This window comes from Gobius niger (assembly GCF_951799975.1).
Source record: "Gobius niger genome assembly, chromosome: 1".
Lineage (NCBI taxonomy): Eukaryota > Metazoa > Chordata > Actinopteri > Gobiiformes > Gobiidae > Gobius > Gobius niger.
The window spans coordinates 23,039,318-23,053,177 of record NC_136852.1 but is presented as its reverse complement, the minus strand read 5'-3'; the positions used below and the strand labels follow the sequence as shown (position 1 = coordinate 23,053,177).

The 13,860-nt window shown below is 44.0% G+C and overlaps 1 protein-coding gene across 6 annotated transcripts in view; it reads left to right on the top strand.

Annotated features, from left to right (window-relative positions):
• The first annotated feature begins 843 nt into the window (after positions 1–843).
• Positions 844–13,860, top strand: part of phldb1b (pleckstrin homology-like domain, family B, member 1b) — a 58,126-nt gene continuing 45,109 nt past the window's right edge. For all 6 annotated transcript variants that reach the window (XM_079555144.1, XM_079555142.1, XM_079555141.1 and 3 more), the window contains exons 1-4: positions 844–903; positions 2,490–2,591; positions 4,099–4,222; positions 4,292–4,462. In XM_079555144.1, coding sequence (XP_079411270.1) covers positions 868–903; positions 2,490–2,591; positions 4,099–4,222; positions 4,292–4,462 — 433 coding nt within the window. In that variant the 5' untranslated portion in view covers positions 844–867. The remainder of the gene's footprint in view (positions 904–2,489; positions 2,592–4,098; positions 4,223–4,291; positions 4,463–13,860) is intronic.

The following is a 13,860-nucleotide window of genomic DNA, read 5'->3' as shown; positions in this document are numbered from 1 at the left end:
GATCGTGGCAAAAGGGCCAGTTTCCGTGCAGCTGACCCGTGGATAGTTTTCTTAGAGGTCAAAGCACCATCAAGCACCATGGTAATGCATTCTTGGAAGACTGGCGGGTTGACATCCCTGAAGCACAACTGAGTCAAGTTCAGTGAAAGTCTGGCCTTTCTTTTTTACGAAGAATGGAGGACACAGACCCTTGTATGGATTGGATAGATATGACACATACAAATGCTTTATCCTGGTTATTACCAACACTTTAATTTAAAAAAGAAAAAAAATCTCCATGCTCCAATCTCAAATATAGGATCTATTCATCGACCTTAATGCAGCCAGTGTTGTTTAGATAATGATAAACTCTACCACGTTTTTTCACTCATGCCTCCTTTTGTAAACACAACAGACGCATTGCTTTAATCTGGAGCATGTTCAATCAAGTGTATGTTGGCCTATTTCCCTCATGCACTTTAGCAATTCAAATACTCATAAGAAAGGTCTGGATTGTTGTCCCCCGTCTGTCTCCTCTTTCCTTTCAGACCTCGGACAAACGCTTTCTCAAACCCCAATACCACAAATTTGTCCATGGGGTTATCTGTTACTTAGGAGCTGCCAGTCAGGAATGCAGGTCTTAGTTTAAGTGGAGCAAGCAGGGACAGGTCCAGCTCTTCTCCGCTCCGGTCTCCTTGTGTGTGTGTGTGAGTTTTTGTATTTGGACAAAGAGACAAAGACAGAAATCTGCGCTTCACGGAGAGCAGAGACGCTGCGCACAGGAAACGCAGGCAAATTAGCCGTGAGGTCTTAAGAGGTGTCCTACTTAATCGGGTTCACGCTCAGAGGATTGGGTCAGTCTTCTGTGTAGGAGAGCCGCGCTCAGTCATGGAGGCTCTGTTTTGGCTGGATAACTGGAAAAAGGTAAAGATTGAAAGGGTGCTGTGGCAAAGTTTTAGTGAGGGGTGCTTTTGTCATTGAAAAAAAATATATATATTAATTTTGTAATGGGCAAAGAACAGTATAAATGATGTTGATGTGATACAACATTATTTATATTGGACAGTTTATTGACAGTTTATTGTTATTATACAGCAATGTTTTATGCCTATCAATTTGACCTCAAGAAAATAGACTATATTGTTAACATTGCAAGAAAGCATCAGTGCCTTGACTGTGGTCGGTGCTTTAATCCTTCCAACTTTTCTGTGTATTTTTGTAGATTCAGTGCACCTGTCTTTATTCATGCCATTGACAGACAGTTTGCCACACTGCATTTTCGTCTGAATTACTTCTTGTTCCATCAAAGTTTTTTTTTCCTTCTATGTTGCAGCATGGTGTTTAAAGCTTACTCCGGGCTTCAGATGATCATTTCAAAGATCTTTTCAGTACTTCAGATAGGACTATATTGTGATCGTGAGGGTGGAATACACACACGTGCATTTCAGAAATACAAACGACTCCGTTACATGTTATCCTATTGCTATAATGATCTTCTCTCAAGTCCTTTTTTTTGTGTGGCACTATATGCAGGTTTTCATCCTGGAAAGTGACTAAGCTATGAGGCATTTGCGGTGATTTGTGTTTTTATAGCGACTAAGTGGGACAATTTTCAGTGAATGTGTCAATGAGGAAGACATTTAGACCGTGTGCTGGTTCCTTAAGGGCCGGAAAACTGTTGCCAAACGCCGCTTAACCATCTGCTCTGTGACCGCATGAATCACACCTTATTACACGCACATGGGAGGGGATTAATGGCAACAGGGGGATAGTTAGCGTCCACGTCAGAAGTGACCGATGATGCTAAAAATAACAGCAAGTTGTTTCAAAATAACTGCTTGGTCAGCGATTTATGTACGTGTGTGCCACTTTGCTGACTTTCACATCCTCATTCGGGGGTCGAATAATACCCCTCTTGCAGAGTCAGGCAGGCTCAAACAAAAACAAACTGTTCTTTATTCAACCTTTTCAATAGGTTGCTGTAAGTGTCGTTTTGTGTGAAAGTGGATAGATATGCAATTAAAATGTTGCTTCACTTTGCCTTGCATCAATTAATCAAAAAAAGAGGAAAAAAGATAAACAATAATAATGAAGGAATCAAGAAGCAATTTTGCGGATTGGTCAGGTAGCCTCAAAGGTTTCTTTGTGCAGATATACTGTAGGACAATCCTCCAGCTGTGTCCCCATCTGCCACTATCAGATGAAGGTAGAAACAATGACGTAGTGCCTTATATCCAAAATACTTGTGGGTACTCTTTTGTGCCCAAAGGAGGACATATTACGCTGTGTTATTTATTCCTTACAGACTGTTCATAATGTTTCCTGTTATGTTGTTTTCCACCGTGAATCACAGATGATTACACATTTGCAGAAGAGGCAGATTGCACAACCTTAGAAACGGCCCTGGAACAAAAATACATTGAAAAGACATCAGAACAGTGATCTCATTGGTTTCGGATACTATGTTGATGTTGCAAACGCAGTGCTCATGACATCATTTCCTCCTGCAGGACCTTCATGTGTCGACTGGAGACGGGGACAGCTCTATGGACATGGACCGCCTGAACAGGAACATGCCCGAGTGTGGACGCACCCACCCCGGGACACTTCAGGTGAGAGACTGTATCTTGATGTCTGGAATAGAACATCAAAAAGGGGTTGGTGCTTGAGTGTTTGTGTTGGTGTTGGAGTGAAATTAACTATCTTGAGTCTGACAGTAAAATTATTTATGAAAGACGGTAGTTCTACTTCGAAGTCCGTCAATAGTAATGATGGGCATAGGGGCACCCTAATGGGACTGCACTTAATGAGAGTCTACTGAGCCATACTTTGACAAAATCTATACCGAATAATTCTGTCCTTCACCTCAATATTAAACTATGGATTTTTTGGTGCAGTGATGTTTATGGAACCTCTGTGGCTTAGACAAAACCTAAAGAATCAGAGCTGTTGTTTTGTTTCAGCATTTTACATTTTGTCGTTGCTTGATCAGTGTGATATTGGTCCTTAAATGCCATAGCCAGTGGTTTCCCACCCGCTGGTCACCTCAGTCCTCATCATCATCATTAATTTTATTTATTTATTTGGTTGGGACAGTGCATGTTTTGGGACTCTGTTTGTCTCAAACACGCTTTCATTCATCCAGGCCTATTGTACATGTTTTAGTGGTGTGTAAAACCAGTGGAAACCTACGCAGACACAGGGAGAACATGTAAACTCCACACACCAGGTCCTTGTTTCGTGCACCACAGGAGAGCAGCAGCACACCAGCGAATTACAACAAACTGTGTCATGTCCCACTATCTCCTAATAAGCCCCTCCCACAGACCCCAAACCCCCCATAACAATCCTCTTAGGGCCCACCCCACTCCATCCATTGCACAGCATCAGTTATAATCCCATTAGCGTAAACAGAGGCATCCAACCAGAGCAGGAGCTCAGAGAGTGGTCTTCAACAAGTTCTTAATAAAATCTACAAACGCGTGCAGCAAATAAGACACTGTTCCAGTATAGAGTTAACTGTTCAAATGAATGTCTGACTGACCTTATACAGATCTGTCACACCCTGAATATGGACCTTACTGTATCAGTCAGTGTCTGTCAAAGAAACATGTAGCTGAACTGATGTTGCGTTGATTTTTATTTAACGCTTGCTATTTTGGGTTACTTTTTCCAATCTTTATCTATATACATAATACCCATTCTCAAAAGAATAGGCAAGCACATATCCTTCTCACTGTGCTGAATTTGTAACAAGTTTAACATGGGGCTGAAAGTTTTAAAAAGTATCAACATGGCAAAATTTTGACAATGTTTAACAAAGAACGCATGCACAGAAGCAATATATTTAAAGAAAATGAAATGTTCTGTTGTCAAGCCACTCTCAACTGGTGTCTCATGCAGTAGTGATTAGCTAATGGACAGGAAATTGTTTCTGATTAGGTCTCATCACTTGGAGCTAATTCTAGCTCAGACAGTTGTGCAAATGCAGACAGAGGAAGTGGCCTCTTTAGGTCCGATAGAGTGACCGCCTCTCTCAGATTACGTGGGGCATGTTACACAGACTGTCAGAACGTCGTCTCTTTTTTTTTTTTACATAATTTATTCTCTGTCTTCCAGAGCACCCCTTTGGACCTGATTGACACAGGGAAGGGTTTAAAGTTCCAAGCAGAACGCCCCCATCTGGTCAGTCTAGGAAGTGGACGCCTAAGCACAGCAATCACTCTACTGCCACTGCCTGAAGGTAATGGTTTAGCACTTCACTGACATAAACAGTACAATAAAACTTACCATGTAATGTGTCTCATCCTAGGCCGGACCACTCTGGGCCATGGTCCGATGGATATTACCATCCAGGGTCCCGGTGTGGCAGCCCAGCACTGTTTCATTGAGAACAGGTCGGGGGTGATCACGCTTCACCCGTGTGGCAACCTTTGCTCCGTGGACGGACTCCAGGTCAAACAGCCCATCCGCCTGTCCCAAGGTAAGACAGAGAGCTGTACTGACAGACGTCACTCTAAAGCTGCACTGAAATGAGTCACATTCATAAAGAATTTGGGTACAGCTTAAGTGCTGTCCTTGACTTGTTACCACAACATTGCAGATGGAGGGTTACTCCAGCTGTGGTCACTGGCAGAGAAAATCTACCCCCATTGTATCTGGGAATCAAACCCCACACCTTCTTGGAGTGAGAAACACATTCACCCTTGCGCTGCAGTGAATCTGTTTCTTCTTTTTCATCCCTGCATGCTTCGTTCTCCATGTTTTGGTGCTACTGCACAGCATTACTGTAAACTAGAGAGATCAGCACAACAGATCTTGCCTACCTAGTGGAAATTGAATGAAAGAGCCAGAAGCTCCTTTGCTCAAAATGCACAGCCTGAGCTTTTAACCAGGGATCGATTCTAGAAGCGCCTGGGGTCCCCATGTTAATGAGTTAACATGTTCACTACTGTAGATAATGAAGAAAATGAAGGAGTAGAATTGATTTCCTACCCTGTGCTCCTCGGGCTTTCAGAGCGGAGACTGTTGAACGTAATTATGCTGGAAATTCATTACAACCTGAATCTAAGTCAATGAACATAGTGGGTACTTTGGGTCATAGTTTTTCTGTTTGATTCTCCTCGTGTGGTCACGATCTTTCATTAATTACTCAAAATGTGTATCAAGTGCTCTGTACTGTGTTCAATTGCCCATGGGCCAGTGTGGGCGTTGCCTACAGTATATTACTCTCAATGACTCATATGACTGCTCTAAAAACCAAAGCTTGAAGATGTGCCCTGAGGATATGAGGATAGTCACACTCCTGTCAGGGCGTTCTTATTATCTTTTTTATCAGATTATTCTTGACAAACATTAGGATTATGATGATGAAAAAGGAATGTATTATTGTAATATGTTTTAGTGTTTTAGTGTGATTTTGAAATAGTCTCCTTTCAAACTCCATTGTAGCGTAAACGCTTTCTGTTTGCACCCTGTCCGGCGGTCTTTCAATATTCTAACCAGGTCCCGGCCTATAGGTAACCCGAGTTGGGACTATTTTTGCTGCCCACCCCCCAGACTGGTCCAACTTTAGCCTCTGAGTGGGTCTCATGTTGAGGAAGGAAGAGTGAGAGGGTAAAACAAAGTTCACTGTCAGAAAAAGCTGCAATGTGTTGTGGGCTGGTCTCAGGTTGTGAAAGATTATGTTTGTTTTCACCTTTGGCTATTGCGGCGACATGAGTGTTATCCTACAGGAGGAAATGCTCCAGACTTTTTGGTTACGCCCTCTCTAATGAGCAATGCTTGACGTTATCTTCATATGTGTGACTAAGCATGTGTGTGTTTAATGCCGTCTCCTCTATCCATTTAAAACACTGGCCTACTGTAGTTTGGCCGCACACTAGACAGCCATGTAACAACACGTTTGGATTGTTAAAGGATAAAAATGTTTAACAAGCATTTAGTGGTAAACTTCAGTCGGGAGAAAGAGGGAAAGGGGAATCCCAATAACAAAAACACACATAGAAACAAAGTGTTATGACTATAAGAGCACACTTTTTGGTACTGGGAAATGATTGTTTTTGCTTTTGGAGACATAATGGATGAGTGACTTTAATGTAAATTGTAAGGTTAAGGGCAAGAGTAAAAAGAATATGGCCTATATCCTACATGCCTATTGCCCTGTTCAGCACAAATGAAATGTGATACAAAGCGGAGTATTTATGGGTCGGATGAATGTGACAATATAATATTTTAGTGCATAATTGTAGCTTTCAAACAAACAGGGCATCTTTGATCTTTAACAACACGGTCATAAAAGCCAGAGACTCCACAGATGGATACTGCAAATAGGCTTTCAGTGATATTTTCCTCTTTGTTTTTTCTGGAAAACAAGTGCTAAAAAAGAACAAAAAGAAGAGACGCCAAGAGAGTTACACTTAGTATATAAACATCTTGTGGAAAAGACATAGTAAACTATAGCAGAGACATTTGCAGAGCTTTTCCTTTCACCTTAGATTTTTATCACATATTTTCATTATGACAGCTTCAGTTAAATCCAATTTGTATAACCCAGTATAATAACAACTTCATGGTTTTTAGTTTAAACCCAAGTCGGTGTTAATTTTACCATTTCGCGCCAATTGAAAGGCGAATGTCAATCATACATTTTAGTTTAAGTGAACATTTAAAGCCACAGTGCATAACATTTTGCCTAAAAAAATGAAATTGAAACGCAATGATTTATTTTATGACAGATGCTTTCATCAATTAAAAATACCTCATAAACGCACAAACATGTGCTTTTACCGTGAGCGGCTCAGCTCTCCTAAGACATGACTGTAACTTTACCGGGACGTCTCCAGCCTGTGTCCATGGTGATGTGACCAAAGGCAGCAGAATTTGAGATTTAAATATAGGTCCTCATCCATATCTATCCTTTGATTACCCACAGTAATTGCATAATCCGTGTGGAGCTGGTCATTAAGAACATGTTTCGTACTCATGGCAACAGTATAATCCAAAATGTTGCGCAGTGTGCCTTTAAACAACACTTTATTTATCAAAGTCATGGTCAGTCACTTTTGCCATCAAACCCAGCTCACCTCTATGGGGGGGAAAACAAGGAAAAGGGAAATCAAGATGATCGACCGGTCTTTCCCCTCGGTCTATTGTTAAGTGATAGACGCGTGACTCGTTGCCGGTGCCCCCCCAGAGGATACTACTTAAACCTCGGGCTTTAAACCCCCCTCAACCCCGCTCTGACTCAGGATCTCCGCCACCTTTTGCTCCTCCTCCTCCCCCTCCTGCTCTTCGCTTCCCTGACTTTCCCTGCGCTCTGGAGAGATGACTGCGCACCAGCTGTAGAAGCGCGGGGAAAGCTGCCACAGCGGTAGAAGCGTCTGCTATGGTAGTGAACAGAGACACAATACTGCGGTAAAGTGGCCCGCCACTTCCAGACCCACGGTAAAGTGGCCCACACGTGAAAAGATGTTGCGCCTTTTGCCGGTTACTTACGGTAATAGCAGATTTCCTCGTCGTACAGCTTGCCTTTTCCGTGCAATTTCGCTATGAATAAAGTTGTGATCATCACTCTTTTGTAGCTAATGATGTGTGTTCATTAATTTAGGGAAATAGAGTTGCGCGCACGCGCGCGTTTGTTTATGTGCGCGCACGCGGTGGCTAAAACTTCATATTTCTACCACAGTAGTGGTCACGTGACGGCACGGACAGATGACCAGCGTGTATTGAGAATATAGGGAACTATTCATCTTCATTGTCTTTTATTCCCTACTTCATGCAGTTTTATTATCATTATTATTATTATTATTATTATTATTATTATTATTATTATTATTATTATTATTATTATTAAAAGATTATAAATATTATAATCATTTTGACAGGGCACCAAGGACGCTCCAAATGGAACAAAATTCAGGTTTTCAAAAATTCTTTAAAAAAAACCTTAAGAGGTTTGCAACTAGTTTCACTGCAGACATTACCTCAGTGCTGCCCTCTATCACCCTGCCAAAACAAAATCCACTTTTACTGTGGAAATCTGAAGAAAACTGAGGTTGAAATTGGCCAAAATGGAACAAAATTCAGTTTTTCAAAAAATGTTTAAAAAATATCCTTAAGAGGTTTGCAACTAATTTCACTGCAGACATGGCCTCAGTGCTGCCCCCTATCTCCCTGCCAAAACCAAGTCCACTTGTACTGTGGAAATTTGAAGAAAACTTAGGTTAAAAAAGGCCAAAATGGAATAAAATTCAGTTTTTCAAAAAATGTTTAAAAAAAATCCTTGAGAGGTTTGCAACTAGTTTCACTGCAGACATGGCCTCAGTGCTGCCCTCTATTGCCCTGCCAAAACAAAATCCACCTTTACTGTGGAAATCTGAAGAAAACTGAGGTTGAAAAAGGCCAAAATGGAAAAAAATCATTTTTTTAAATATATATATATATAAAAAAAAAACGTAAGAGGTTTGCAACTAATTTCACTGCAGACATGGCCTCAGTGCTGCCCTCTATCACCCTGCCAAAACCAAGTCCACTTTTACTGTGGAAATCTGAAGAAAACTGAGGTTGAAAAATGGAACAAATTTCAGGTTTTCAAAAATGCTTTAAAAAAAATCCTTAAGAGGTTTGCAACTAATTTCACTGCAGACATGGCCTCAGTGCTGCCCCCTATCTCCCTGCCAAAACAAAATCCACTTTTACTGTGGAAATCTGAAGAAAACTGAGGTTGAAAAAGGCCAAAATGGAACAAAATTAAGGTTTTCAAAAAATGTTTAAAAAAATCCTTGAGAGGTTTGCAACTAATTTCACTGCAGACATGGCCTCAGTGCTGCCCTCTATCACCCTGTTGAAACAAAGTCCACTTTTACTGTGGAAATCTGAAGAAAACTGAGGTTGAAATTGGCCAAAATGGAACAAAATTAAGGTTTTCAAAAAATGTTTAAAAAAAATCCTTGAGAGGTTTGCAACTAATTTCACTGCAGACATGGCCTCAGTGCTGCCCTCTATCACCCTGTTGAAACAAAGTCCACTTTTACTGTGGAAATCTGAAGAAAACTGAGGTTGACATTGGCCAAAATGGAAAAAAATTCAGGTTTTCCAAAAATGTTTAAAAAATATCCTTAAGAGGTTTGCAACTAGTTTCACTGCAGACATGGCCTCAGTGCTGCCCTCTATCACCCTGTTGAAACAAAGTCCCCTTTTACTGTGGAAATCTGAAGAAAACTGAGGTTGAAAAAGGCCAAAATGGAATAAAATTCAGTTTTTCAAAAAATGTTTAAAAAAAATCCTTGAGAGGTTTGCAACTAGTTTCACTGCAGCCATGGCCTCAGTGCTGCCCTCTATCGCCCTGCCAAAACCAAGTCCACTTTTACTGTGGAAATTTGAAGAAAACTGAGGTTGAAAATGGCCAAAATGGAAAAAAATTCAGGTTTTCCAAAAATGTTTAAAAAATATCCTTAAGAGGTTTGCAACTAATTTCACTGCAGACATGGCCTCAGTGCTGCCCTCTATCACCCTGCCAAAACCAAGTCCACTTTTACTGTGGAAATCTGAAGAAAACTGATGTTGAAAAAGGCCAAAATGGAACAAAATTCAGTTTTTCAAAAAATGTTTAAAAAAAATCCTTGAGAGGTTTGCAACTAATTTCACTGCAGACATGGCCTCAGTGCTGCCCTCTATTGCCCTGCCAAAACAAAATCCACCTTTACTGTGGAAATCTGAAGAAAACTGAGGTTGAAAAAGGCCAAAATGGAAAAAAATCATTTTTTTAAAAATATATAAAAATAAAAAAAAATCCTTAAGAGGTTTGCAACTAATTTCACTGCAGACATGGCCTCAGTGCTGCCCTCTATCACCCTGTTGAAACAAAGTCCACTTTTACTGTGGAAATCTGAAGAAAACTGAGGTTTAAAAAGGCCAAAATGGAATAAAATTCAGTTTTTCAAAAAATGTTTAAAAAAAATCCTTGAGAGGTTTGCAACTAATTTCACTGCAGACATGGCCTCAGTGCTGCCCTCTATCACCCTGTTGAAACAAAGTCCACTTTTACTGTGGAAATCTGAAGAAAACTGAGGTTGAAAAAGGCCAAAATGGAACAAAATTCAGTTTTTCAAAAAATGTTTAAAAAAAATCCTTGATAGGTTTTCAACTAATTTCACTGCAGACATGGCCTCAGTGCTGCCCTCTATCACCCTGTTGAAACAAAGTCCACTTTTACTGTGGAAATCTGAAGAAAACTGAGGTTGAAAAAGGCCAAAATGGAAAAAAATCATTTAAAAAAAAATATATATATATAAAAAAAAAAAAACTTAAGAGGTTTGCAACTAATTTCACTGCAGACATGGCCTCAGTGCTGCCCCCTATCTCCCTGCCAAAACAAAATCCACTTTTACTGTGGAAATCTGAAGAAAACTGAGGTTGAAAAAGGCCAAAATGGAACAAAATTAAGGTTTTCAAAAAATGTTTAAAAAAAATCCTTGAGAGGTTTGCAACTAATTTCACTGCAGACATGGCCTCAGTGCTGCCCTCTATCACCCTGTTGAAACAAAGTCCACTTTTACTGTGGAAATCTGAAGAAAACTGAGGTTGAAATTGGCCAAAATGGAACAAAATTCAGTTTTTCAAAAAATGTTTAAAAAATATCCTTAAGAGGTTTGCAACTAATTTCACTGCAGACATGGCCTCAGTGCTGCCCCCTATCGCCCTGTAAAAACAAAATCCACTTTTACTGTGGAATTTTAAGAAAACAGGTTGAAAAAGGCCAAAATGGAAAAAAAATCAGTTTTTCAAAAATTATTTTAAAAAATCCATAAGAGGTTTGCAACTAGTTTCACTGCAGACATGGCCTCAGTGCTGCCCCCTATCTCCCTGTCAAAACAAAATCCACTTTTACTGTGGAAATTTGAAGAAAACAGGTTGAAAAAGGCCAAAATGGAAAAAAAAAACAGTTTTTCAAAAAATGTTTAAAAAAAATCCTTGAGAGGTTTGCAACTAGTTTCACTGCAGCCATGGCCTCAGTGCTGCCCCCTACCCACCTGCAACAGACCAGCCACTTTTACTGCAGAAATTGGGAGTAAATTAAGTTCAAACATGGTCATAATGGACATAAAATGACAAATTTGGCATCATATTAAAAAATATTAAAAGAAGCTGTGCAAGATCTTTCACTGCAGTCATGGCCTCAGTGCTGGCCCCTATCAAGTTCAAAACATGGAGTTCAAACATGGTCATAATTGCCACAAAAGGCCTTTAGTCTACACTTAAACAACAGCAAGTCAGTGATGACTCACAGTTTGACTGGGAGTGAGGTTCACAGTTTTGGTCCTGCCACACTAAAAGCACAATCCCCCTACTGCTTATATACTTGGGGACATCGAATACCATATGAGGAGCTCTGCTTGGATGGTAGACGTCCAGAAACTAAGACAGATGGTGAGGAGCATGTCCATGAAGAGACTTAAAAACCAAATGCCATCCATCCATTTTCTTCCGCTTTGTCCGGGGGGGGGGGGCGGGTCGCGGGGGCAGCAGTCTCAGCAGAGATGCCCAGAAGTCGCGATCCACACACGCCTCCTCCAGCTGTTCTGACCCCGAGGCGACACCAGGCCAGCTTGGAGACATAGTCCCGCCAGCGTGCCCTAGGCCTTCCACGAGGCCTTGTCCTAATAAGACATGCCTGGAACACCTCCCGCGGGAGGCGGCCAGGAGGCATCTGGAACAGATGCCCTAGCCACCTCAGCTGGCTTCTTTCGACGTGAAGGAGCAGCGACTCTACTCCGAGCTCCTCCGCTTTTTCTGGTGGAGAACCATGGCCTCAGATTTGGAGGTGCTGATCCTCATCCCGGCCGCTACACACTCAGCTGCAAACCGCCCCAGGGCAGCTGAAGGTCCTGATTTGTTGAAGCCATCAGAACATCATCGTCTGCAAACAGCAGAGATGAGATCCTGAGGTTCCCAAACCGGACACCCTCCGGGCCCTGGCTGCGCCTTGAAATTCTGTCAATAAAGGTAGTGAACATAATCGGTGACAAAGGGCAGCCCTGGCGGAGACCAACACGCACCGGGAACAGGTCTGACTTACTGCCGGCAATACGAACCAAGCTCCTGCTGCGGTCATACAGGGAACGGACAGCCCTTAGCAGAGGGCCCCGGACCCCATACTCCCCCCACAGGGCACCACGAGGGACACGGTCGAACGCTTTCTCCAGATCCACAAAACACATGTGGATTGGTTGGTCGTACTCCCACGAACCCTCGAGCACTCGATGAAGGGTATAGAGCTGGTCCAGTGTGCCACGACCAGGACGAAAACCGCATTGTTCCTCCTGGATCCAAGGTTCAACTATCGGCCGGATCCTCCTCTCCAGCACCCTGGAGTAGACCTTACCAGGGAGGCTGAGGAGTGTGATCCCTCTGTATTTGGAGCACACCCTCCGATCCCCCTTTTTAAAGAGAGGGACCACCACCCCGGTCTGCCAATCCAGGGGCACTGTCCCCGACCGCCACGCGATGCTGCAGAGACGTGTCAGCCAAGACAGTCCTACAACATCCAGAGACTTAAGGTCATCTCTCCATCTCATCCACCCCCGGAGCCACCGAGGAGCTTTCTCACCACCCCGGTGACTTCAGCTTGGGTGATGGGCGACCCCACCTCCGAGTCCCCAGCCTCTGCTTCCTCATCGGAAGACGTGACGGTGGGATTGAGGAGATCCTCAAAGTACTCCTACCCCCGCCCCACGACATCCCCAGTCGAGGGCAGCAGCCACCCACCCGTACTGTAAACAGTGTTGGTGAAGCACTGCTTCCCCCTCCTGAGGCACCGGATGGTTTGCCAGAATCTCTTCGAGGCCGACCGATAGTCCTCCTCCATGGCCTCCCCGAACCGCCCGAGCTGCAGCACGCTTGGCCTGCCGGTACCTCTCAGCTGCCTCCGGAGTCCCACAAGCCAACAAGGCCAGGTAGGACTCCTTCTTCAGCTTGACGGCATCCCTTACTTCCGGGCGCCACCACCAGGTTCGGGGATTGCCGCCACGACAGGCACCAGAGACATTACGGCCACATCTACGAGCAGCCGCATCGACAAAGGAGGAGGAGAACATGGTCCACTCGGACTCCATGTCCCCAGCCTCCTTCGGAATCTGGGTGAGAGTTGAAGACCCCACTGACAGAGGGATCCGCCAGGTGTTCCCAGCAGACCCTCACAACACGTTTGGGCCTGCCAGGTCTGACGGGCTTCCTCCCCCGCCAGCGGAACAGAACACCACTCGGGTTCAGATCGGGGAGGCCGTTCCTCCCAATCACTCCCATCCAGGTCTCACTGTCGTTACCCACGTGGACGTTGAAGTCCCCCAGTAGAACAATGGAGTCCCCAGTCGGAGCACCATCTCGTACTCCTCTCAGGGACTCCAAGAAGGCCGGGTACTCTGCACCGATGTTGGGCCCGTAGGCCGAGACACCGGTGAGAGACCTGTCCCCAACCCGAAGGCCTAGGGATGCGACCCTCTCGTTCACCGGGGTGAACTCCAACACGTGACGGCTGAGCTGGGGGGCTATGCGCAAACCCACCCCAGCCCGCCGCCTCTCCCTGCGGGCAACCAGTAAAATGGAGAGTCCAGCCTCTCTCCAGGAGTGAAGTGACGTTCCATGTCCCGAACGCCAGAAGCTGCGCAGGCGGACCAGGTCGTCGAGGCACCTGCCTCTGACTGCCACGCAGTCCTCTCTGCACCCGAAACCTACGGATCCCTCTGTGGGTGGTGGGTCCACAGGAGGGCGGGCCCATGTCGTCCCTTGGGGCTGTGCCCGGGCTGGGCCCCGTGGGCAGAGGCTCGGCCACCAGACGCTCGCGTTCGGACCCCAACCCCAGGTCTGGCTCCAGGGTGGGGC